General features: G+C 39.7%; 1 protein-coding gene across 3 annotated transcripts; it reads left to right on the forward strand.

Annotated features, from left to right (window-relative positions):
• The first annotated feature begins 5,910 nt into the window (after nucleotides 1-5,910).
• LOC109018335 (2-C-methyl-D-erythritol 4-phosphate cytidylyltransferase, chloroplastic) lies at nucleotides 5,911-27,658 on the forward strand. 3 transcript variants are annotated; one of them, XM_019000578.2, is made up of 12 exons: nucleotides 5,911-6,270; nucleotides 6,399-6,481; nucleotides 6,576-6,647; nucleotides 7,713-7,768; nucleotides 14,228-14,307; nucleotides 14,480-14,553; nucleotides 21,214-21,291; nucleotides 25,641-25,709; nucleotides 25,915-25,983; nucleotides 26,105-26,151; nucleotides 27,134-27,224; nucleotides 27,366-27,658. In XM_019000578.2, the coding sequence occupies exons 1-12, from the start codon at nucleotides 6,108-6,110 to the stop codon at nucleotides 27,429-27,431; spliced, it is 948 nt and encodes a 315-aa protein (XP_018856123.1). In that variant the 5' UTR covers nucleotides 5,911-6,107; the 3' UTR covers nucleotides 27,432-27,658. The 3 variants fall into 3 exon arrangements, 2 of the variants coding, with proteins under 2 accessions (XP_018856123.1, XP_018856060.1); XM_019000515.2 differs by having other exon boundaries at nucleotides 5,913-6,270; nucleotides 14,471-14,553; XR_002000610.2 differs by lacking the exon at nucleotides 26,105-26,151 and having other exon boundaries at nucleotides 5,912-6,270; nucleotides 14,471-14,553.
• The last annotated feature ends 42 nt before the right edge of the window (nucleotides 27,659-27,700 follow it).

The raw sequence follows: 27,700 nt of genomic DNA on the forward strand, positions 1-27,700 counted from the left end.
TCACTTATAAACTCATATCCAAAGTGATTGCGAATAGGCTGAAGCAGTTTCTGCCTTGTATTATTAATGAGTCTCAGTATGTTTTTGTCCCGGGTAGATTCATAACTGATAATGTCCTCATTGCCTATGAGCTTATTCATTATTTAAGACAAAAGAGGAAGGGGAAAAAGGTTACATGTCTCTCAAATTGGACATGTGCAAAGCCTATGATACAGTCGAATGGAATTTTTTGGAACAAATCTTGACTAAATTAGGCTTCGAGGTGAAGCTGGCCCAGATGATCATGAAATGTATTAGAACAGTATCTTTTTCTATTCTGATCAATGGTGAACCTGAAGGGCCTATTTTCCCAAGTAGAGGACTAAGACAAGGGGACCCTCTATCCCTTTATCTCTTTCTTCTTTGCACTAAGGGGCTTATTCATTTGCTTAAATAAGCTGGTAGGAATCAAGTTGTGCCTGGAATTTAGATTTGTAGAGGGGCTCTTACACTAAACCATTTGTTGTTTAAGGATGATAGTGTGATTTTTTGTAAAGCAGATCCTTCCACTAATAAGAATATACAAGACTTGTTGGATCAGTATGAACATGCGTCAGGGCAGAAAATTAATAGAGATAAAACATCAATGATGTTTAGTAAAAATGTCATAGATGCTGTTAAAGAAGAAGTTTTGTCTTTGTGGGGTGGTGGTAATGTTTTGCAGTATGAAAAGTACTTAAGTCTTCCTCCCATAGTTGGAAAATCAAAGTCTAATGCTTTCTCTAGTATAAAATGTAGAATTTGGTAGAAATTATAGACCTGACAGGAAAAACAGCTTTGTCAAGGTGGTAAAGAAGTTCTTTTTAAAGCGGTGGCCATAAGGGAGACAAGGCAGCCTCTGGCCCGACCCGTCTCCTTGGTTCGCTGGGAGGTAGGTTGTTCAGGCAGTCTGTAATTGGACCCGCTCTCGCTTGTTGATACTTATGAGGAAGGTAAGTCTTCGTCTTTGAGTAGTTAAGGACTACTCGCACTCCATCAGTGAGGGGTCGGAATGCCTTAAGCTAAATTGTCCATTTGCCCCCCCGAGGAGGTAATTTGGACAGCAATGTCGTTGATCCGCTCCTTCGCCATGATGGGGGTCAAGGTAAGTATTCAAGTAGCCTCGAGGTTGGACCTGCTCTCTGTCGCAGAAGGCACAAGGTGGCCTTTGGCTCAACCTGTCCCTTTGTTTCCCGCGAGAGGTAAGTTGTTCGGGTAGTCTGCTACTGGACTCATTCCCATATGTTAACACCTTAGGGAAATGTAAGTTTGGGTTAGGCTGGCACTAATCACACACTTCTTCGTAGCTGAGGTCAGGGTAAATTATTCGGGTAGTCGTAGGGCTGGTCCCGCTCTCTGTCGCGGGGAGACAAGGCGGCATCTAGCTCAACATGTCTCCTTGGTCTGTGGAGATGTAGGTTGTTTGGGCAGTCTGCTACTGGACCCGCTCCCGCTTGTTGACACTAACGAGGAATGTAAGCCTTTCCCTTCGGGTAGCTGAGGACTGACCCGCACTCCTTTGCGGGAGGGATAAAACAACATTAGGCATTACACTCATCCCTTTTGTACCCAGCGGGGGAGGTAATTCAGATAGCGATGTGGCTGGTCCACTCCTTCACCGCGACGGGGGTTGCGGTATTTTTTCGGGTCGTTTGGGGGCTGGTCCCGCTCTCCCAGATGAGGAGGTTAAGCCTCCTACTCACCTATCATCTTTCGTGGGGAAGTAGGTTGTTCAGACAGTTTAGGACTGGACCCGCCCTCGCCCATTGATATTGCTGGAAATGGTAAGTTTGGGTCAGACTGACGCTGATCCCACACTTCGTTGTGGCGGAGATTGTGATAAGATTTTTGGGTAGTCTTGACAAGCTTTTGAATTTAGTTTTGTATCGGCCAATATGATCGAAATATGCCATACCAGCCGAGTAGTTGGTACAGAGAAGACCCTTGTTTCGTACCAGTACGAGTTTCGGCCATATAGATGTGTTTCAACCAGTACCGGTTGATATATCGGATTTCGGTTGGAATGTATTTTGAGTTACTTCTTTTTATTTCTTCTTCTGTATTCTTTGATTTTTGGCCTCAACACTTCATATAGGATAGAGAAATAGAGAGGGAGTGGATACTGTCATGATCGAGAACGGGGCCTTGTGAGAGAAAGGAACCGATGCGTGGGATTAGAGGGAGGGAGAGAGGACGATGTGGGGCTTATTCCATGGTGGTTGATGGCTGAGTATGGTTTGAGAGGGAATGACTTGTGGCCTGAAGTGGTACTTTCCTGGCGAAACTCACAGAGAAATGAAGAGAGAGACGTCTGTGTGTTGGGTGCAAAGAAGAAAAAAACAGAAAATAGAAAAAAATCGTGGGAGAGAAGCGTGGGGAGGAGATAAATATTGGGAGAAGACAAAGAGAGATAGAGAGGGCACGTATGGGGCAGAGAGAACCTGCAAAATGTGTTATAAAGGGTTGCAAATATCAAGGAAATCTAGTGCAGGATTTGCTTTTTTTTTTTTAAAAGTGAATTTTCTTTTATTTTTTTTAGATATAAAAGATATATTCTATTTATATGAACCATAAAATGAATAGAAATTTTATCTTTTTGTAGTTTATGCGAGTATATATATATATATATATAATTTATTTATGTGTAAGACTATTCAGAAACGGTACACGAAATGATACCGATATCGAAATATTTCATTTTAGTGCCTCCACCGAAACGATATTTAAAACTTTGAGCCTCGGGGTTAGACCTGCTCTCCGTCGTGGGAGACAATGTGGACTTTGGCTCAACCTAACCTTTCGGCCCCCCGGGAGGTACATTGTTTGGATAGTCTGTAACATGACGTGCTCCCACCTGTTGATGCTCATGAGGAAGGTAAGTTTTTGTATTCGGGTGGCAAAGGGCTGACTCACACTCCTCCGTAGGCGGGACAAAGTAGTCTCTGGCATGACTCATCCCTTTGGTGTCCCAGGGGAGGTAAACAATCGATGAAAACTTTGATAATAGAGATTACGTTGATGGAGATTCTGTTGTTGGAGATTACGTTGATGAAGATTCTATTACGTTCCTGAAACTTGACATTGAAACACAACACCTTTTCCATCAGGATTTGTAGCATATGCATGAAAACATAAATTTACAATAATTAAGCTAGCTTTAGCAATAAAATTTTCATAGGTGTTCGAAATTTCATGGGAGCAGCAGCTCGTTTCCTTGGGAGTCTCAGAGTTTGTGGAGCCCGAGCGATCGGTGGTGGTGACCACGTAGGGGCCTTCCCATTAGGGGCTCAGCTTTCCCTCATCTCGCTTTGTTGTTCCTATTTCTTTGAGTACGAGGTCTCCGACTTTGAATGCTCTTGGACGCACTTGTTTGTTGAAACATCGCTCGGCCCTCCTTTTGTTGGTGGTGGTTCTTACCTCTACCTCCAATCTGACTTCTTCCAACAAATCAAGTTGTTCTTCTAGCCGCCTGTCATTGGAGTCTTGCTCGAAGTGCTGAACTCTGTAGGTGGGGATCCCGATTTCTACTGGCAGAATCGCCTCGTGGCTATAAGTGAGGGTGAAAGGAGTTTCCCCTATCAATGTCTTGTCGACGAATTGAAAGTTTGAAGTAGGTGTGGTGCACTGTCCTAAAAAATCATGCCTTTCTTTAAACAACAAGAATTTACCGTATTCAAGTAGCGAATTACAAAATAAGGGGAGATGGAGCCTTTATCCAGGGAGCTTTTGCTTGCTTTTGCCTACTTTGCCTTTGCCTCTAGGACCATGCACTCTCCCGCTTCCCCTCAAGCCGGGCAGGGCGAGTCATAGACTAAGGCCAGCCAGGGCTCCTTAAGCGGTGCATGCCCTACTCTCTCCTAAAAGTGCCGTTCAAGATGACTCAACCATTTTTCTGCTTCAGTTCTTGGAAGTAACATTCCCTTGCCAGGACCTATTCGCCTTGGATTTCTCCCACTCCATGGTGGGGATCCTGAACTTCGGTGGCAATGGCACATCCATTACTTCTTTCGTGTAGGGTAGACCAGTGCATGTGAGCAGTCGATCTACCGATGATGATGTGCCCACTTCTTTGCAATCACTTTGTATTTCCCTTTGAGATTATGGAGCTCGTCTTGCATGATCTTCCTCTCCTCCTCCATATTCGCTCCAGCTCCTGCGTTTTGGGACTCCACGTGTTCGCTATTATTGGGCTTCGCCTCTTCGTTTTGTCCTTGTTGAGGTTTCCTGAGCTCTTCATTCTCCTTGCGAAATTTTTGCACTTCGCCGGTTAACTTTGTTACCCAGTCCTCCATAGCTTTCAATTTCATCTCCATGAAAACTTCCTCTATGTCCCTCTCGAGGTTTCTGGAACGGGTTGTCACAGGCATACGAAGTACACGCAAGATCTACCAGGATCCCACAGACGGTACTATTGTTAACGTCGTGTTTCATACGCAATTGAGCCAGATTCTAGCAACTTAGGTCTTCAAAATTGGGCCTACGAAAACGAAGAAGAAATCAACTGGGAAATGGCAGCCTTGAGACCAGGGAGTGTCTGATGCCAAAGTCAATAGAGTATTTTGAAAAGTTTGTAAATAATGAAAGAATTTAGAGACCCAAGAAGTGAGAGAGTTTTTTTGTACATGAAAATTGTTATTTATACCAAGAGTCTGAGAGGATAGATCGTGTCTGTCTCTGCGGAGCCTGTGTCCTTTTTACTGTTCATTTTGTCAGAGTCTTTTAATGCGACGTGCCTCTGCGATTACTTTATTAATGTGGCGTGTTGCTAGGGTAATTGTGCCATTAATGTGGCTTGACTTCCTGATCGTTTTATTCTGCAAGTCTTATTGGCCGTTCGTCGATATTTCCTAATTAGAAGATCAAATGTTCTTTATCTTTCTCGTTCTGCCCTGTACGAGTGCCCATAGGCGAGATGCTGCCGAGTGGCATCAGACCTATCTGTCTCATCAGCTATTATTGCTTACTTTCCCTTGCAGGTGAGTTGCTTTATGGGCAAGTTTGGGCTCTAGGGCCGAGTATCGGAGTGAAGTCCATTACTCTCGACCGAGTGCTTAGTGGGCTTATGAGTTTGGGAAAAATTCCCTTATAGTTTTCATAGGCCCAATTATGAGTGAGGGGGGAATCCCACAGACGACGCTACTGTTAACGTTGTGTTTCATACGCCTTTGGGCCAAGTTCCAACAACTCAAGTCTTCAAAACTGGGTATGCAAAAACGAAGAAGAAAACAATTAGGAGAGGGAAGCCTTGGAGTTGGGGAGTCTCCGATACCAAAGTCAGTAGAGTATTTTGGAAGTTTGTAAATAATAAGAGAGTCTAGAGACTCAAGAAGCGAGAGAGCTTTTTTGTAACTGAAAATTATTATTTATACCAGAAGTCTGGAAGGACAAATCATGCTTGCCCCTGTGAAGCCTATGTCCTTTTTACTGTTCCTTTTATTAGAGTCCTTTAATGGCATGCCTCTGAGATGACGTCATTAATGTGGCGTGTTGCTCGAGTAATGGTGCCGTAAGTAGAGTATTTTGAAAGTTTATAAATAATAAGAGAGTCTAGAAACCCGAGAAGCGAGAGAGCTTTTTCATACCAGAAAATTGTTATTTATATCGGAAGTCTGGAAGGACAAATCATGCTTGCCCTTGTGGAGCCCATGTCCTTTTTACTGTTATTTTTATCAGAGTCTTTTAATGCGGCTTGTCTCTGCGACGGCGTCATTAATGTGGCGTGTTGCTCGAGTAATGGTGTCGTACCCGTTAAAACCTGTATGAGTCCCCATGAGTGGGATGCGGTCAAGTGGTGTCATACCATTCAGTCCTATCAACCATCATTATTTACTTTTTTTTATAAGTGAGTTACTTCGTGGGTAAGTTTGGACTTTAGGGCCAAGTATCGAGACGAAACCCATTAATCTCAGCCAAGCGCTTAGTGATGAGCGGGGGAAATCCAACTCCTATCCTTCCGAATTTTGACACAATATAATCGACTTGTTATACTAATTTACATAGAACACCTGGGGGGTTTCCTGGCAAGTATTAGCCCATAGCCCAAGTTCCGTAGGCATTAATGTTAATTGCATTCCAGGGGAGGGAGAGAGATGGCGATTATTCTTCCTGTGGACCTGAGCTTTCCACTTCCTTCTGCAGCTACTTCGCTTATTTTCTCTTTTTCTTGTTCAATTTTCCAGAGCAATCGCAGAATCCCCGTCAAGTCCATCCCGGTTTCACTCTCAAACTCCAACTTTACGTTTCCATTTCCAGGCAAAGTCAAACCCTCCCCAGTAATCCCACAATGTTTGGCTGCCCAAAAAAAAAAAAGAACCTTGGGAGTCACATACTCTATGTTACTACATTCGTAAAAGTTAAGTTTATCTGTGATATTGTTGTAGGTCCTAAATTCGATTTCAGGGAAAAGGGGAGAAGCGGTAGATCGAGGATCACTCCTTACTGCGCCGAAAATTCTGACAAGGAAGTGAGTTTACGACTTTATAAAATAAATGTCGAAGGTTTTTTATTTTTCATTTTGCCAATATTTTTATATTGCGTGTTTTGAATGTTCTACGCAGAAGTCTAGAATTGTGAAGGAAAAAAGCGTATCGGTGATTCTTTTGGCTGGGGGGAAGGGAAAGAGGATGGGAGTGAGTCTTCGTCTTTGTTTTCAATTCCGATGGGACTGCATTTTTTTTTTTATATCTAAATCCCAGTGCTTTGTTTAATTCACTTGGAGAACCCATTAAGACATGTAAGATGGTTACTATTTGCCTGGTATGGAGTATTTGTACTTTACTAGATACCAGGAGTTAAATATCCGTACTCAATTGCGTTTTATCTGACAACTAAGATCAAATTGTTAAACAATAACTAATATATCATTTTCCTTTTCTTTTACATGAATATATAACTGGAAAGTATATATTTTCACGGTTCAAAGCAAAGAAGGCACTACGAGTATAAAATACACTTACCTCCTCTAACTACGAAAAAATTTACAACATCCTCAGATCTTTCAATATCTGGCTTGCCCCCAATACACTAATGCGAACCAATTGAAGTATTTTGAAAAGTGAACTAATTCTTTGGTTTCAGTTTGGTCAGAGGGATCTTGAACTAAGAAAACGACTATAGAAAGCTTTGGTTTGACAATGCTTCACACCCCAAAACAAGAGAGCTGCGTGTGGGTTAAATTTGAGATGGAATTTACCTGCTTTATTTTTTCTTTTTCTTTATTATTATTAATTTTTTAGGGGGCCTGGCGATGGGGAGGGTCCACAGAACTTTTTGATTTTATTTCAACCTAAAGGCAATTGAAGATAGCTTTGCTTGGAGTTATCGGGCCAATGTAATTCATTTAGTTTAAGGTTTCCATATGAGCTAATGCATAGGCTTCAGCTTTCTTCTTCATGCTGAATATCCTTTTTCAAATCATTCATTTTACTACTGCTTGAGGGAATAATTGAAATTGCATTCAAGAAAAGTATAGTTCCAGAGGTATGTATGGCCCTTGTTTGGATTTTTTCCCTTTTATTTTGAGATGGCAAATTGTTATGTATGTATATTATATATCTATCCCTACACACACAAATAGAGTGTTTTAGTAAGCTTGAAAGTATACAGCACGTGCTCCCATTTTCTTCCTCTGTTCATAGTTTGTCTATTCCTTCCGCATCTGTGACATGATGGTTCTGTTTTATTTGTGTAAATAGGCGAGCATGCCAAAGCAGTATCTTCCCCTTTTAGGCCAACCAATTGCTTTGTATAGGTAAATTGCAACAACTTGACTCAACTATGAATGTTTTTTGGCCATCACATGGGTTTGGCTTCTGATTCTTCTAGAGGTCTGGAAATCCATCCGTGTATTATCTGGAGCAGTATTAGGAATCTTTTACTTTGTGGTGGGGGGGATTGAATGCTACTCAAGATAAACTCAACATTCACACACACACACACTAACGCTCTTGTACTTTTCTCAAAAGCCAAGTCTTAATTTTCTAGTAGAAAAATAAGTCACAAGTCACAAGTATATTGTATGCAAAAGTTATCAACTTTGATGGATGTCTAAGAATAATTTTAAAGGAAAACTAATAATCTTTTTAGATTCTAATAATTTTATAGAAGTTTTCTAGTTCTGATGTAGCCATGTATAAAAAAAGGATAAAAATATCCCAAAAAGAACTTAGCATATCAAACTTATGCTCGACAACTATTTGTCATAGAATAGAATGGATCCATTTATATCTTGGGAGTGAAATTCTCAGAAATTCTTTTTCATAAAAACTTCCAAATTCTATTAGAAACTCATCCCTTAATCTATTACAAAGTCTTGTTTTCACAAGTTTTATCACTGAAAAGTCATGTTCTGTAGTTGGTTTAGAAACTGGAAGAGTCAACCCTAGGTCACTAATGAACGCAAGTACTTCCAATTTTTTTTATTTGCAATAGAAGAGGAATTAAGAAAACCATGCTGAGAAGAGAGCGCAGCAAGTTGGTATTTGTTTGATGGTTTTTATGTTGAATTTTTTCCATAACCTGCCTTGCGTATAATATATTATAAAAACCTCTAATGTACTGATTAATAACAATGTTGAGTTTGAGGGGAGCTTCTATAAAAAAATTTTAACCTGCTCATAAATTGATGTAATAGCTTTCTCAAACTTTTTAAAACTCTTTGGAGGGCAAAAAAATTCTTTTGGGGGGTCCTGAAAGCTTGCTTAAACTCTGAGACGGATCATAATGCATGATATCACTCTAGTTACTGTTGCAGTCAATGTGGTTAACTCGAACAGGGTTTTAAAATGAAAAAAGGTTCAAAATATCGGAGTGCTAAGTGTGGGTTCAACAAACTATTTTTTTTATATAGGTAAACAAGTTTTATTGATCAAAGAATTAGGCAAAGCCCAAAACAAATAAAAGAAACACCGTGTGCCCTAATTAAGAAGGCGCTAAAGAAACAAGAAAGTCATGTAGGTCCATGCCATTGAAATCAACAACAATGGCCCAACTACATAGAGTAGTGTAAAATAAAGCCTTAAGTTCCACTAGTGATATCTGTCTTCTTCAAACGTTCTTGCATTGCGCTCTTGCCACAAGCACCACATGATGCATATAGGGATCATCTTTTAAACTGCTTTAATCTGCTGCATGCCTCTTATATTTGTCCAACTGGCCAACACTGCCTCTACAGTCTCCGACATAGCCCACGCTAGCTCTACTCGACCGATCATCTCATTCCACAAAAACCTTGTTGTCACACAATGTAGTAGAAGATGGTCCACCGACTCTCCCCCTCCCCTACACATGCAACACCAATCTACTATGATAACCCTCATTTTTCTCAAATTATCGGTTGTGAGGATCTTGCCCAACGATGTTGTCCACACAAAAAATGCAGCTTTGGAGGGTGCCTTATGTCTCCAAAGTCTTTTCCAAGGAAAATGAGAGTTAGGCTCTTGAATGAGAGCCTTATAAAAAGAGCAAACCGAAAATGCACCTTTGTTGGCGGGTGACCACCACAACCCACTTTCTTGTTGATTGCTTGGTTTAACGGAGTACAAGAGGCTGTAAAAATCAGCAAAGCTGCTCATCTCCCAATATTGTGCTACTCTACTAAAACTGATGTCCCAATGGATTTGCCCACCCGATAACCCCATGACATCCGCCACTGCAATGTCTTTATCACTGGCAATTTGGAATAGTGAAGGAAATGAATCTTGTAGGGACGTATCCCCACACCAAATATCTTTCCAGAATTTAATCCTGGAGCCCTCCCCTAACTAGAGTCGAGTGTGTCGAGTAAAAACCCCCCATCCTCTTCTAATGTGTTTCCACAACCCTACTCCATAGGCTCCTCTAACTTCTTTAGTACTCCATCCCCCCAGATGCCTTCATATTTATGCTCAATCACCACCTTTCATAGGGAGGACGCCCTACACCCCTAATGGAAGTCCCAAGTATGTCAAAGGAAGTGAGGCCATCTTACATCCCACCATGCTAGCCAGCTGCCGTATATTAGGAACATCTCCAATTGGAATCATCTCTGATTTATTTAAATTCACTTTCAAACCGGAGGTTGCTTCAAAACAAAGCAACAATGCCTTCAACGCTTGAATCTAATTTTGATCTGGCTTAAAAAAATAAGCAGATCATCTGCAAACAACAAGTGAGATATATTAATGATACCCTTATCTGAGGTTCCAATCGAAAAACTATTATTAACCAAGGCCGATGTCATCCTGCTTAAACCCTCCATCACAAAAACAAACAGCAGAGGCGACAACGGATTGCCTTGTCTGAGTCCTCGCAAGCTATGGAAGAAACCAGTTGGGCTGCCATTTATCAATACAGAAACTTTCATCGTTGATATGTACCAACGAATCCAAGACCACCACCTCTCACCAAAACCGCACCTCCCATGAAGGTAGAGAAGAAAATCCCAGTTAACGTGATCATACGCTTTCTCCATGTCAAGCTAGCAAATGATCCCTGCTATACCCGCCTTCAACATACCATCTAGATATTCATTAGCAATAAGAAACGCATCTAGGATTTGCCTACCTACAAAGGCATTTTGGGGTTTGGTGATGATCTTCCCCACTACCTAACTCTGTCAATTCGCAAGTACTTTGGATATGATTCACTAAGCTAATGGGTCGAAAGTCCTTAACTTCATTTGCCCCAACCTTCTTTGGAATCAACGCGATGAAAGTGGTATTTAAGCTTCTCTCAAATTCTCCAAATATGAAAAGCTCCTGAAACACTTTCATAAGATCTTCCTTGACGACATCCCAACATTCTTGGAAGAAACCCATAGAAAACCCGTCAGGTCCTGGAGCCTTGTCTTTGCCCATCTTCCTCACTACTTCGAAAACCTCCTCCTCTTCAAAAGCCCTCTCAATTCAAGAGACATCACTCGGTCCAATGGTGTCAAATGCAAGGCCATCAAGAGAGGGCCGCCATCCCATCAGCTCAGATTATAGTTGCTCATAAAAACCAACTACGTAGTCGTGAATTGCCTGCTCTTCCCTACATTCTACCTTGTCAATCTTCAAAATCTCTATGTTATTGTTTCTCCTGTGAGAGTTTGCAATACTAAGAAAGAACTTCGTGCTTCGATCTATTTCCCTTAACCACATAGCTCTTGATTTTTGCCGCCAAGAATTCTCTTCTAGTAATATAATCCTTTCTCGCTCCGCCCCCAACAACGCCTTCCGATCTAATTCTTCCTTAGTAAAAGACCTAGCCTCTTGGAGTCTCTCTATTTCCTGGATCTCTTTCAACTTGCTTTTCTTGTTCTCCCCTATGTCTCCGAATGATTGCGTGTTCCACAACTTCAAGTCTCTTTTTAACTCTTTTAATTTCCCCGCAAGGACGAAGCTAGGGGTACCCTCGATCTGGTATGAGGACCACCACTGACTTACTCTTTCTACAAAACCTTCAGATTTCAGTCACATGTTTTCAAATTTGAAATATCTCCTCTACGGAGGCCACCACAATCAAGCATGATAGGCCAACGATCCGAACCAATATGAGGCAAACACTTTTGTCAAACATCCGGAAAGTGGCTTCCCATTTTGGAGATATTAAGAAGCGATCCAACCAAGACCATGTCTGATTATTAGCCCACGTGGTTGTACCCCCAGGTAGTGGCATATCAACCAAGCTTAAGTTAGAGATGCACTCAGAGAACTCTATCATTGCTGGCCGCCCTCTTCTATTACCTAAGGACTCACTTGGAAATCTAGTGACATTGAAATCTCCCCCAATACACCATGGAAGTTCCCACTAGCTGAGTACTCCTACCAATTCGTCCCACAAAGATGCTCTGTTGTTGTCTAAGTTTGGTCCATCGACAACTGCAAAAGTCCACAAAAAGTTATCAGACACACTCTTAAAAGAGCAAGCAACTGAGTACATCCCTATGAAATCCTCCATTTTCTCCACCACCCGTCTATCCCACATCACTACCACCCCTTCTGACGCCCCATTAGAGGCCAAATATACCTAATCCACATGAACATAACTCCATAAACTTATCACAATTTTCCTATTGATTAGCTTCAACTTAGTCTCCTATACAATGTCCGCCTTCCACTCACAAAGCAAGTTTCTAATCTGCATACGTTTACTGATCTCGTTGAGCCCGTGGACATTATACGACACAATTTTTGGTTTCATTGGGAGAAGGTCAGCCCCTTCCCTTTCAACCTGCCCTTGCTTGCGCTTCCCTCAGTATTCAGTGACCACGTCAACCTCTTGAGCTCACTCTGCTTTTTAGAGCTAGCTTTTCTTTGTTGTTGATGCCTCGCTTCAATGGCTGTAAGCAAGGCCATAAACTGTTCCTCATACCTTTCGCACTCCAAACCCACGAATTTTGGAATTTCTTTCACCTTATCAATGACCCAATCCGAGACCTCAAGATGACCAACGAGCATAAAATTTAAGGGCATAGGATCTACCTCCCTGCTGTCCATCTGTGTACCTCGGGTTTCTTCCACCAAGGTAATTTCGTCCAAACCTATGTGCTCATCCGTGGCCTGGACAATACTTTGAGAGACCTCATCCTCGGATAGCACCATTTCCACCCCATCAGAGTGCACAAAATCCTCAAAAACCTTCCCCTCCTTCAGATTGAACTCAGGTTCCTCGAGGAATTGTACAGAGAGGTTCGTTGGTGTCGCCCCCTCCACCTCGCACTTCGTCGGCATTGTCTAACCCCCACACGGCAGAGAAAAGCCACCCAACAGAGTTGGAGAGCCCTTCACAAAGTCTATCGACGAGATCTGTGCTTCTCGCACGTGTGAGCTATCATCAGAGGGTGCCACTGTCATCGTTGACGATTTCTGTATACCCGCCAGTAGCTCCACTTGCACCGGCGAGCTTTGCGGCGTGGTCCTCAATGGCAACATGTAGGTATCGCCGCTGGGAAAAGCCCTAAGGCTATCGAGGGTCTTCTACTGGGCTCTAGGCTGAGGCCCAATCCATTGGCCCATGGACTGTGGCCTGGATTGCCTCTCCTCACCCCCCTCTCCAGATGGGTCCGCGGGCTGATGCCCACCCAAGTGGCCCGTCCCCTTAACTAAGCACGTGTGCTTCGGCCCGGTCACCTTAATGCATTGAAGCCCCTCCCCCTTATTCTAATTGATGGGCCTTTGGTTCAGGCCTGGCCCCTTACCTTTAAACTCCCCCAACCTTAAACTTGCAGCTTCCTTATTTCGCCCAACACAACCTTTTATTTCTGCAATTTATTTCTGTACGTTCTGCAAGTAGCTCATCACCTCTTCCAACATCTTGCGCATGTCCCACTCCTTCCCCCTGCCATTTCCCATGTTTTGTACAATATGAGGGGCTCAACGCGAGTAACTGTCAGAGAAGCTGACACCACCTCCTCCCCCACTCTGCTCACGGTGTGGAAGGGGGGCCTCCTTGTAAGACCGCAACTATGGCCTCGCCTCCTCCTTCTGCTGTCGTGGAGGACCCCCCTGAAAAACCCCCTACTTCTACCTTCCTACATACACTCACCCATAGCCTCCCTCAGCCTCCTCCATCTTCTTCCCCCCTCCCTTTCAAGTATGAAGATGAAATTTCTTCTTCCACCCTCACCATATTCAGCAACCACCACGTAACGACCCCGTAAATTCGAACACCTCTGGGCTATAAAGCTGTGGTAACCTTCTTTAATGGTGCCATAGAACTCCTTCTCCCCTCTCAAATAGACCTCCAACGCCTTCTGCAGCCAACCCACAGTACTTGATTCCACCATAATCTCATGATCCTTCTTCCATCCTCTCTCAATGATATGTAGCAAAACTCATTCCTTCACTAATAAAAATAGTTTTGAATCTATAACCAACTCCCTTGTAAACCCCATCAAAACTAACTCAACACTACACCAACAATATCATCATCGGTTACAACAAGGAAGGTTTTCGCTACATGTATGGAGAGCAAATGTCTAGGAGAGAGAAAAATTCTTGAGTAGTGGGTTCAACAAACTAATTGCACCATTTTGTTAACAATTTGCACAGTGAGCCTTACATGACTAAAGACGTGGCCCAGTTCATATTTTGTAATTCTAGGTGGAAAGATTCCTTAGGTTACTCAGATGTAGGTTTGGCTCCTAAGGCAACATTAGGATGGTGTACCTTATGTAAGTTTGATTTGATTATAAAGTCATTGGTCATCAATCCTTAGTTTCGTGTTCTTGTGACAAAATTATATGCAGTTTGTACACTTTCTCACGATTGATTCAAGTGAAGGAAATCATTGTGGTTTGTGATCCCTCTTACAAGGACATTTTTGAAGGTTCTCTCTCTCTCTCTCTCTCTCTCTCTCTCTCTCTCTCTCTCTCTCTCTCTCTGTGGTGTGTAGTAGGCTTCTTTGCATGACATCTTGCCACTTGGCTATATTTGACCCATTCGCTCTAGTGCTTTAAGAGATATACAAACTGATGTTTGTCTTGTTTTAGGAACCAAAGGGAAGCTTTGTGTTGAAGTTAAATTTACACTCCCTGGGAAGGAAAGGCAAGATTCTGTCTACAGTGGCCTTCAGGTACTATCACCATTCCACTCTTAACACTCAACATATTATTGTTGCCATGAAAGGTCGGCAAAATGTTCAAAATATCATAGGCTCAATATTGAACGGACATCAAACAACATTTGGTTACTAAAGGTGTTGCCACTCTTTCTTTGCTAATAAAGTTCAGAAATATGCTCAAGGAAAATCATGATCTTTCTAGCTTACCTTAAACAGCCCTATGAAGATCTACCGTAAATTGCTTTTGTTGTTGCTGCTTTACTTTTTGTTGATTTGTTAATGAACTTACACTAATTCTTAACACCATAAAATTGATGTATTGTGTGTCTATGTTATCTTTTTGGGAAGGTCAAAATCATGATTCTAAACATGATTGCTGAATGATTTTTTTTTTTATAAGTAATAAGAAAATTTTATTAACAAGTAAATAGGCATAGCCCAAGTACACAGGAAGTATACAAGAGAAAACACCTAAATACAAGCTAGGAAGTAGAATGGGCTAAAAGCAAATCATGAAGGTTATCCCCATTCAATACAAGAGCTTTAGCTCAAATACACAAAGTACTAAAGAAAAACTCCCTAAGTGCTCCCACTGAATGTTCTTTATGTTCAAAGCATCGCCTATTCCTTTCCAACCATAAGCACCACATCGAACATGAAGGAATCATCTTCCATATGGCAGCAATGCGACGATTCCCCTTAAAACCTTGCCAACATGCTAAAAGGTCCACCACTTGCTTAGACATCACCCATGCAATGCCCATCCTACCAAAAATTTCATCCCACAAAGTCTTAGCCACCTCACAATGAAGAAAAAAATGGTCAACAGATTCACAATCTTTCTCATACATGAAGCACCAATCCACAACAAATAATCCACGCCTTCTCAAATTATCCGTGGTCAATATTTTTCTAAGAGACGCCAATCAGCAGAAAAATGCAACCTTACTAGGCACCTTAGATCTCCAAATGCACTTCCAAGGGAATTTATTGACACAATGATAAGTTAACGCCTTGTAAAAGGAGCTAACCAAAATTCTGGAATTACCAGGGTGAATCTACAGCAAGCTCTCCTCCCTTCCTTGCACAATCTTCATATCATATAGTCTTCCAAAAAAATCAGAAAAGGCATTCACTTCCTAGTCATGCACATCTCTAATAAAATATACATTCCATTGAAGATTATTGTTTTAAAAAATAAAGAAATCAGCCACTGCAATTTCTTGATCTCTTGCAATCCTAAAAAGGGAAGGATATATTCTTAAGATCTGTATCCCCACACCAAATATCCTGGCAAAAATTAATCCTAGTTCCATCACCCACCTTGTATTTAATGTGATCGACAAATTCCCCCCAACAATTCTGAATAGACTTCCACAAACCCAACCCATACACTCCTCTAACTTCATAAGAATGCCAATTCATCCTCCCATATTTAACATCAATAATGTTTCTCCATAAGGCATCCCTCTCAAGGTGATGCCGCCATAGCCATTTTCCAAGTAAAGCTTTGTTGAAAATCCTCAAATTTCAACCCCCAAGCCTCCACAAGAAACCAAAGAGCAGACCTTGTTCCAACTTACAAGGTGAAACTTTCTTTCCTCCCCATTAGCACCCCGCACAAAATTCCGAAAAATCCTTTCAATTTTGTTGGCCAGCCCTATAGGCAAAGGAAAAAGAGAAAGGAAATACGTTGGTTGGTTAGACGATGTACTCCCAATCAAAGTAATCCTTCCCCCTTTGGACAAATATATCCTTTTCCAACCAGCCAACCTCTTTTCAATCTTCTCAATCACACCATCCCAAATCATCAATGCTTTGTAAGGAGCACCCAATGGAAGACCAAGATGTCTCATAGGTAGCGATGAGACCTTACAACCCAAGATATTAACTAAATCCCAAAATATTCAATGCAGGACGTACAATAACTATTTCAGACTTAGATAAGTTAATTCTAAAACCAGAAACAGCTTCAAAACATGACAAGAGGGCTCTCAAAGACTGAAGATGATCTTGCTGAATGATTTAAGCATAACTTAGTGCTTTAGATTCAGTGTGAGAGCGGTGAATGTGATCCCACAGGGAGGGTGAAGTTACTGTTTATAAAGATTCCAAGGGTTTCAATTATGAAATTTCCCACCCAAATCTTTTGGAATGCAAGTCTAGATGTAGTTTAGGTTTTCTCTTAGTCCTTACAAATGGTATTAGAGCTAATCTCCATCAAAAGTGTGGGGCTTGAACCTTGCCTCGTATAATGGACTGGTCTGACGAGGACATTAGAGATCTAAAAGGAGAGACTGTAATGCCTCAGATTTAATATGAATGGGATTTCATATTGTTTGGGTGAGAGAAGATATTCCAGCTTATAATGATTTCAAAGGGTTTTAATTGTAACATTGACTTATTCTTTTTAAATATAAGCCCGGATGTAGTTTGGACTTTCCTTTGGTCGTTACATGTAATTGTTTGTAAAGTTTGTTCTTTACCTAAGATTAAATTCAATTTTGCGGCTTTGAATTGAATTTGTCGAGTCAAATTGCTGAAAGTTCAACTATTTCAATATGAGCTCACATGAATTCATGATATCCTAAATATGTACCTTATACTTTTAGAACATGTGAATAAAGAAACAACAACTTTTACTGGAATTTTGCCTTGATCCCCTGTGCTTTACTCTGATGTGGATTCGTGTAACACTTTCTTCTTGTAAGTTAGGGATGCTACTAAAGTATGACTTTGCACCAGGTTAGAGACCCACATAAAAGCAAATCACTACATTTGATTGGATTTATAAAATTAAAAGTAACACAATTTCTTGAAATGGGAATAACAAAAAACAGGCTAACATGAGACTTTTAATGAATTAATCTATGTGTTTGATACTTATTCATGGATGCGAGGTTCTGTTGTCTAAGCCTGACCCACTGTCTCATCTTCCACATTCTCTTCACCCATATTAAACAAAGAAAATGAATCAAAGACTTAATAAGCAGTACATCATGCAATAAAATTTAACTTGGTTTTTCTTGAAAAATTGTTCTTATATGAGTCTGGCATAATAATTGTGTAACAGTGTCTATGCAAAAGAAATTAACAACTAATATGTTTGGCATGTGATATGACATATTGAGCATGGTAAGCTATTACTATGTTCATACATGTCTAATAAGTTGTCTTTCACCATTTTTATGGCCAACACAAATTAACCCCTTGTTTAGGTTTGTGCACTGGTCCCACAGCCTGTGGCCATAGGCGCAGCTGCTAACTTTCCCATAACTTGTCATGATTACAGTGGACCACACCTTAACTGCCATAACTCCTATGGCCAACTTTAAAGCTTAATACCTCTTGCATCTTATCATTCTTAAGACTTTATGGCATATGAGAGATGCAAGGATTGTGTGATAATGTGTGTAACATGGTAAGGTAGTGGGTCAGGTCCAAATCCCTTATATTTGTTACAAACCATATTAGCTTATGTTCACATGTGTATATTAAATGTAGATTTAAGAACACATGAATCGATCGTCAATTACAGTTTAAAATGAACTGATAAAACTTCTTTGTATGAACTGCCTGGGTTAATTTTTCTCATTTGTGCTAGAAATATGATGCATGATTATGTATTTTATTGTCATTTTCTTCATATTTTATACCTTGTAACATATTCTGCAAGGAATCAACTTTATTAGGCAATAGAAACTGCTTTTTGATGTCTTCAAACAGCCATGATATAACACTGAAATGTCATGGGAACTATGTAATAATTGGTTCTGGTGATTGTTTATTGTAAATCAAATTTAATTGCTCATTGGAGAGGCATTCTGGGAAACTACAGTTTAAATGAACTGATAAAAAAAAAAACTTCTTTGTACGAAGTTACAAACTGCCCATCGGTTAATTTTTCTCATTTGTGCTGGAAATATGATGCATGATTATGTATTTTATTGTCATTTGCCTCATATTTTATACCTTTTAACATTTTCTGCAAGGAATCAACTTTATTAAGCAAGAGAAACTGCTTTTTGATGTCTTCAAACAGCCATGATATAACACTGATATGTCATGGGAACTATGTTATAATTGGTTCTGGTGATTTGTTTATTGTAAATCAAATTTAATTGCTCATTGTAGAGGCATTCGGGGCAACTCTAAGATTGCAACAATATGGAAGATGGTTCCAATATGTTAATGTTGGTGAATCAGTTACTTGTGGGGGTTTGGGGATCCGTAATTTGAGGCTTTTTAATAAAGCCCTTCTCGGAAAGTGGCTTTGGAGTATCAATTAGAGAGGGATGTGTTATGGAAAAATATTATTGATGTTAAACATGGGAGGGCTTGGTGGTGTTGGTGTTCTAATGAAGTTAGAAGTGTGTATGGTGTGGGCTTGTGGAAGTAAATACGGAATGGATGGGGGGAATTTGTTAAACATGTTTTGTTTAAGGTTGAAGGAGGAGATAGGATTTGCTTTTGGCATGATCTTTGGTGTGGGAAATTGGTTCTCAAGAATGCTTTTCCTTCCCTATTTAGAATGGCAAGGGACAAAGACGCCACTGTAGCTGATTCTGTATCTTTCGTCAATAATATTCCCCAATGGAATGTGAGATTTATTAGAGATGTTCATGATTGGGAAGTGCCGATTGTTACTGTCTTTTTCAGTAGACTATATGACATAAAAGTGGTGCAGGGGGAGAGGACAGAATGTTGTGGCAACATGCTGGAAATTCAATTTTTTCTATTGGGGCTATGGAAGTTTATAAGGAAGGGGTGAACAAGCTTTGTAAATCATATTTGCTTTGTCACAGGTGAGGGCAACTGAATCAGTTTTTGGCGGGACGTGTGGTGTGGAGATCATGCATTGAAAATGGTTTTTCCGGCTTTATATCGTATTGCAGTTAATAGGGAGGCTTCAGTGGCAGATGTGCGGTTATTTGCTCATGGTTCGCATCAGTGGAATATTATGTTTAATAGGGATATTCATGACTGGGAATTATCTATGGTTTCAGACTTTTTCAGCCTGTTACACTCCTTGGAGACAACTATGACACAACATGATAGCTTGAAGTGGAGGTTTCAGGATCAAAAGAAATATACAGTAAAAGCGTATTATAAACTCTTGATTACACAGGATCACACCTCATTCCCTTGGAAGAAGATTTGGAGGTCTTTTGTGCCCTCTAGAGTTGCTTTCTTTGTTTGGAATGCCGCTCTTGGGAAGATCTTGACTATGGACAACTTGAGGAAGAGAGGATGTGTAGTGTTGGATTGGTGTTACATTTGTAAAAAGAATGGAGAATCGGTAGATCATTTTTTACTACATTGTGACGTAGCAAGGGGGTTGTGGGATGAGATCTTTCGAAGGGTTGGTGTTGCTTGGGTAATGCCTATGAGGGTGGTGGATTTGATGGGTTGTTGGAGAAAATTGTAGGGCAGTCATCAAGTGGCAGCAGTTTGGAGGATGATTCTGTTGTGTATCATGTGGTGTATTTGGACGGAAAGGAATGCGCGCTGTTTTGAAGACAAGGAACGAACAATGGTGGAGCTGAAGAATTTTTTTCTACATACTTTATTACTTTGGTTTTCCGCTATTGTATTAAACGGGGATGATATTCACGAATTCTTGTCTTTAGTTCATCACTCTTAGAATGTATTTAGGTGTTCTTTTGTATACTTCTTGTGTACTTGGTACATGCCTATTTCATTCACATCAATAAAGTTTATCTCTTACTTATAAAAAAATAAATAAATAAAGTGCTGACGTGCCATTGTGTCAACTAATTCCCTTGGAAGTCTATTTGGAGATCCAAGGTACCGACTAAAGTTGCTTTTTTCTGCTGGTTGGTGTCACTCGGGAAGATTCTAACAGCAGATAATTTGAGGAAGCGCGGTATAATATGCCTGGACTAGTGTTATTTGTGCAAAAAAGATGGAGAGTTGGTTGATCATTTGTTTCTGCATTGTGAGGTGGCAAAGACTCTTTGAGATGAGATTTTCAGCAGGTCGGGTATAGCTTGGGAGATACCCAAGAGAGTGGTGGATCTATTGGCTTGTTGGAAAGGATCTATGGGCAGTGATCACATTGCTGATATTTGGAAGATGATTCCTCTATGCCTAATGTAGTGTTTATGGCTAGAAAGGAATGGACGCTGTTTTGATGAAAGAGAACGCTCGTTGGGAGAATTTAGAGAGTTTTTCTTTCGAACTCTTTGCTTTGGGGCCAAAACACTTGTACTGAATGGGGATTTTTTAAATGTTTCTTTTTTAGACTCTGCTAGTTCCTAGTTCATAGCTTGTATTTAGGTGTTTCCTCTTGTATATTTCCTGTGTACTTGAGCTATGTCTATCTACTTGCATTAATAAATCTCTTATTACTTATAAAAAAAAAATGTTAAATGGTGGTGTATTTGGTAGGAGAGGAGTGAAAGAAGTTTTGAAGATCAAGAGCGGTCAATGGATGAGCTTAGAAATTTCTTTTTCAATACTTTACTACATTGGTTGATTGTAATTGATTTTCATGGCATGACTTTACATGAATTCCTTATATCACTAAAATAGCTTGCTTAGGTGTTGCTCTTGCATATGTCTCATATATTTTGGCTCTTGCCTATTCTTATGATCAATAAAATTTTGTTTACCAATTTTTTTTTAATTGCTTATCGTTTATGCTTACAGGCAGTCGATTCGAGTTCAGAGCTTGTTTGCATTCATGATTCTGCAAGACCTTTAGTATCAACAGGAGATATTGAAAAGGTTGGGCTCTAAAGAACTTTGTTATGTGCTTATATAGTGCATTGGATTTTGTTGGTCAAATTACTGATGGTCATTCAGTGAACTTTTTTTTGGGAGACATACAGTGTTGCTTTTCTTGGACCATCACTTTCTAGAATATCATTTATATGTTCTTTCCTTGCCCATTTTGTTGTACTTTGCAAGGTCATCATAGCAACTCAAAACCTTTTTTTTTTTTTTTTCAAAGAAGTATTTTTATTGAGACAAGTAAATTAGGCATAGCCCAAGTATATAGGAAGTATACAATTTTTTTTTTTTAAAGAAGTTTTTTTATTGAGACAAGTAAATTAGACATAGCCCAAGTATACAGAAAGTATACAAATGCATAAACGTAGTTATAAGTCAGGAACTTGAAAAAGAATCAATGAAATCATGAACACTAGTTCCATTGAATACAATGGCCGAAGCCCATAGAAATATGGTGTTAAAAAAGAAACATCTACGTTTGTCCACTGAGTGTTCCTTGTCTTCAAAACACTAGTCATTCTTGTTAAACCAAATACACCACGTAAGACATAAAGGGATCATGTTCCAAACAACAACAATTTGAGAGTTACCCCTAATGCCTCTCCAACAAACGAAAAGATCCACTACCCTATTGGGCATCACCCACGCTACGCCACACCAATCCTATTAAAGACTTTTGATACCTCATATGATAAGGATAATGGTAGGTAGTGTATGGGATCCCACATTATTTGGGAATAAGAAGTTTTTGCTCTTTATAAGATTCTAATGGGGCTTCAATTGTATCATTGACTAGTCCTTTTGAAGTATAGACCATGTGGTTTGGGCTTTCCATTGGGCGTTGCAAATGGTATCAAAGCCTATCTCAATCAGAAATGTGAGACTTGAGCCGTGTCATCTATGACAGACTGGCCCGGCAAGGACGCCGGGAATTTAAGGAGGGTAGATTGTGATACTCTATATGATAGGATAATGGTAGGTAGTGTATGAGATCCCACATTGCTTGGGAATAAGTTCTTGTTCTTTATAAGGTTCCAATGGGGTTCTAATTGTATTATTGACTAGTCATTTTTTAGTATAGGCCATGTGGTTTGGGCCTTCCATTAGGGCTTCCATTAGGGTGTTACAAGACCTCATACCGTAACACCCTTGCCTCTCACAATGAAGTAACAAATGATCCACCGATTCACCACATTTTTTACACATTTAGCACTAATCCATAACAATTAATCTATGCTTCTTAATATTGTCCAAGGTCAGAATTTTCCCAAGGGAAGCAGTCTAACTAAAGAAAGCAACCTTTGATGGCACCTTACTCCTCCATGTACACTTCCAAGGAAAGAGTGTACAACATTTTGACCAGAAATGCCTTGTACATAGAGCGAACTGTGAACTTCTTATTTCTGGTACGAATCCAAACCATCTTGTCCATCTCACCCCTGCTACCCTGCCAATACTCGTATCATACAACAAAATAAATAGATTGGAAATTGCATCCATTTCCCAATCGTTTGCTGCTCTAGTAAAATGAACATTCCACTAAGGGGAACCACTCAAGTAATCCAAAACATCTGTCACTGAAGCATCATTATCATGAAGGATCCAGAAGAGGCCAGGAAAAGCAACCTTAAGGGCCCTACCACCACACCAAGAAGCATGCCAAAAACTAATCCTAGAACCATCACCAACTACAAAACTTACATGTTTAGCGAAATCTCCCCAACAACTCCTAATATTTTCCCACACAAAGGTAGATTCACTGTTAGATTGTTTTACCCAGTTCTAATGAGCCCTGGAATGACCATGTTCTCATGGAAGAGTATGTGGCAGACAAAAGCTCCTTCAAAAGCAGTTTTTTTCGTATGGACAACATCATTGGACAAAATTCTCACCACAGATAATTTAAGGATACATCAGGTAATAGTGTTGGATTGATATATGTGTAAAAAGAATGGTGAATCAATAGATCATCTGCTTTTACATTGTGAGGTGGCTAGGATCATGTGGGATGATTTTTTTGTGGGAATTGGATTGTCATGGGTCATGCCTCTTAGACTGATGGATTTCCTAGCAAGCTGGAGAGGTCTGAGGTAACTGCAGCAATCTGGAGAATGGTTCTTATATGTATGTGTGTTGGTGTATGTGGTTGGAGAGAAATGATAGAAGCTTCGAAGATCACGAGAGAACAATGTAGGAGCTTAAAGTTTTCTTTTTAAATCATTGTTCTTATGGGCGAGGGCCATTGTTTGTAATGGACTAAAATGTCCATGATTTTTTTCTTTCGGTTGTAAACTCTAATTAAGTACTTCTCATGTATACTCTCTGGGTATTTGGGCTTTGCCTACTTTTATGAATAAAACTTTTTGATTACCTATATTAAAAAATAAAATATTTCCCACACTTGCTGAATTAAATTATAAAACTGAAATTTTCACCTGGGACATCCATACTATTTATTATCTTTCTGAGGCTAATTTTTTCCTTGGCTCTGAAATCATAGAGGAGAAGTACTGTAGTGAAAGATGAATATTGTTGATTATCTGACTTTATGCTTCTGCATATCCATAAACCTTAACTCTTCCCCTCCCTGCCCCCAACATCCATCCAGCAGGCACATTTTTCCTTCTTCTTATCATACCCACGTAATCTATTTTCAATTTCAATTATTTCTTTACCTGTAATTGTCAGTCTTCTTCAGCATCTTAATCGATGAGAGGTAAGTCGTATGGAGAAAAGGATCAACAAGTAATGCTGAGATGTGATAGAAATACACCTGGAGCTTTGAATTTTGATGCATACATGTTTCAAATATGCCCTCATTTTGGAATATTTTTCTTTTCGACAGGGCGTAAAGAATCTATGGTTGAGCAAAAGATGTCCAATAGGTTCAATAATTAGTTTCACACCCATATCTTAAGCTTACTACAGGCTGTCTCTTGGATTTTGGAGTTTCTTGATTGAGGATTCCATTTCAATATCTTGGTGTTTGTGACTGTTGCTTAAATATATGCTTAGAAGAAAAAACTGGGGAACCTTGCCATTTGGTTTCTTACTACCACTCCAACTTGCGAAAGGAATGATTTGATAGACACAATAGGAAGAAGTTAAAACTTGGTCAAATATGCAAAATGTATAAATGATCTGCAATTTGCATATGTTCCAGAATAGTTAATGATTGGATGCTGATACTCTACCATGATAAAATATATGCTGTAGTTGGAAGTGGAAATTTGTTTAAACTTGAAAATCTAGTGTGAATATTAGAAGACAGATGATAACTTGCCTGACGTTCCAAAATTGGTAATTTTTTAGGGTTAGTAGAAAAGACTATGTATCCATGCAATTAGTGGAAGCGATTATCAGACCTAGCTGCTGCACTACCTTGCATGTCTCATGGTAGGTCGCAAAGACGTCAATGAGCATGGCAGGTTTCAACCACACACTAGTAAGATTATATCTGAGAGTATGTATTATATTTCCCCCTTCTCAATTTTTGAGCCATCTTCTGATTTTGGTAAAAAAGAAGAAACACCCCAAACTACAACCTCATTCTCAAATATACATTCAAACTGTGACTTGCAACAATTCACCCTCTAAAATACAAATATTTTTACAAGTTTGTCTCCTGGTCAGTAGTGATTGAGAAATATTGGCGCTAAGAATTTAACCAGAAAAATGACTAGGCCCTATTAGTATCGCTTGTTATAGTTTTGGTCTGTTCTAAATTTTCTTATCCTTTCTTCTGTTGGGTGATTTTGCCCTAGTTATTGTTTTCCTCCTTTCTAATCAGTTACTTTCTATCGTAGCCCTTTATACTTGAGTTGCACCTTTTTGCTATTAATGAAATTTGAATTACTTATGAAAACATTTTGCTGGGTCAGATGGGAGAATGAAATTGAAGGTTAAATGACATCGGTGCCCTCATTTATAATATAATTAATGTATTTGCCCTCTATTAAAAGGGCCTGACTTTCCGTGAATCCTCTTGAAAGGAGTGGTGCCTTCAGGAATGGATTGGATAAAGCATCTGAGTTCACGGATTTGTCTGCATGGGATCCACAGCTATGGCTCCCATGGCCACCATGGGGGGATGAGTTGTAATGGGTCACCATTTTCTTTTAAATTTTTGTTAAGTGGAGGGCAACTGTATGGTTTTATTATAGTTGGGGGGTAATATCGTCTAATTCAATGTTCCAATCTAACCTGGGGGCAGTTGGTAACAATTGTTTTTTGAGGTGAGTTAACAAGTCATAGTTTGGAGGTGTACTGATTTCTTTTCTCATTCCAAAATATGACTGTCAAGGTTACAGAATGTTTTAAGACTTGTAAATTGTTTTTTTTAGGTTCTTAAAGATGGTTGGCTGAATGGAGCGGCTGTACTTGGTGTTCCTGTAAAAGCTACGATAAAAGAGGTATCGATTAATTGTTGAGAGTCACTGAAATATCTCTATAGGTTGCCTCTGAGCCCTTTTCTTTTTTGTCTTTTCCCAGTCCACTACTTATCTAAAATAAGAATTCAAGTTGAAAAACAACTATTATAGGCCTTTAAACGGTTAGAACAAAGTCATCAATTTGACCTGGTGAATAGTGAGACGTCTTTTCATAACTTTTGTGCAGGCCAATAGCCAATCCTTTGTTGTCAGAACTCTGGACAGGAAAAAGCTTTGGGAAATGCAGACTCCACAGGTTTAATTTTGATATCATGTAGATGTTTTATAATTGTGTCAAGTGTAAATGAATGCTATGGATGTTTCTGGGTGAATAGGTTGAATAATAACATTGCTCCCTTATCAATCTCTTTTCACAGGTCATTAAACCCGACTTGCTTAATAAAGGTTTTGAGCTAGTAAATAGGTACTGAAGAGCTACCTTTTATCATCATTCTTACTTTTCTATTGGTGGGAATGTACTTAATAGCTCACGTTTCATATTTCATGCACTATTTGACATAAATCTAATCTTACCTCTTCATTAGTGATAATACAAAAGATGCTGCAGTTCATGTTGATCCATCCACTTGCAGTTTTATTGGGAAATGCAAATTAGTTTGTAATATTGTGATACCCCATATGATAAGGATAATGGTAAGTGGCGTATAGGATCCCATATTGCTTGGGAAGGAGAAGTTCTTGTTCTTTATAAAGTTCCAATGAGGCTTCAATTGTATCATTGACTAGTCCTTTTGGAGTATAGGTCATGTGGTTTGGGTCTTCCATTGGGACATTATAAATGGTATCATAGCCTATCCCAATCAGAAATGTAGGATTTGAGCCGTGCCACCTATAACAGACTAGCCCAATGAGGACGTCAGGTATTTAAGGGGGGTAGATTGTGATACCACATATGATAAGGATAATGGTAGATGGTGTATGAGATCCCACATTGCCTGGGAAGGAAAAATTATTGCTCTTCATAAGGTTCCAATAGAGCTCAATTGTATTATTGACTTGTCCTTTTGAAGTATAGGCCATGTAGTTTGGGTCTTGTATTGGGGCGTTACAATAGTCGAGAGTCATGAAGGATCTTGATGTTCGAATGGAGTCCTATGGTGTTTCAGGTCATAGAAACAACAGATCATCAGTAGCATTGTTGTACATATAAACCACAAATATATACTAGTTAGTAAGAAACTATAGCCGTTACTAACTAGTCAGTGCATACAATCCAGTAAATATGGCTACTTATATCCTCATCTCAATACCTCTTTTTTGTGCCCATGCAATGCATGCTTCTTGGTTTAGAACATCTCTTTCTTCAAGAACAACCTTGGGTGAGGAATTTGTGGGCTGTAATTGTTCTCTCTTCAAAATCTACATGTAATTGTACATCTCGACAGAGGAGGACTTGAAGTCACTGATGACGTATCTATTGTGGAGCACCTCAAGCATCCTGTATATATTACCGAAGGATCTTATACCAACATCAAGGTACTGAAACTTAAAATGCTCTATGATATCATTCTTTGAAAGTGATTTATCAAAAGATTTGGTAAATAGTTTGAGTTATGGAGCAAGAAGGCAATCTAATCTGTCAGGATTGTAAATCAACTGGCTGAGACTGTTTTGCAGGTCACAACCCCAGATGATTTATTGCTTGCGGAGAGAATAATGAGTTTGAGCACTGGAGATGGCTAGACTATATGGGCTTAATTTGTGTATCATATTGTTGTAGAAATGGCATTTTCTTTTAATAATTTTGAAAATTGTTGGAGTGAAAGAATTTCTTGACTTGAGAAAAATCCCCGTTCTACCCCAGGATTGCATAAAAAAAACGCCTCATCTTGAAGGCAGTCCAATACCACTACGAAAACTCCCCTTTGTGAATTCCGGGTTTGTTTCATACTCCGAACGCAGAATGTCTATTGCGTATGTCGACATTTTTTTTCCCTTGTCCTTGAGGTGTT

Source organism: Juglans regia, chromosome 16, assembly GCF_001411555.2.
Source record: "Juglans regia cultivar Chandler chromosome 16, Walnut 2.0, whole genome shotgun sequence".
NCBI lineage: Eukaryota > Viridiplantae > Streptophyta > Magnoliopsida > Fagales > Juglandaceae > Juglans > Juglans regia.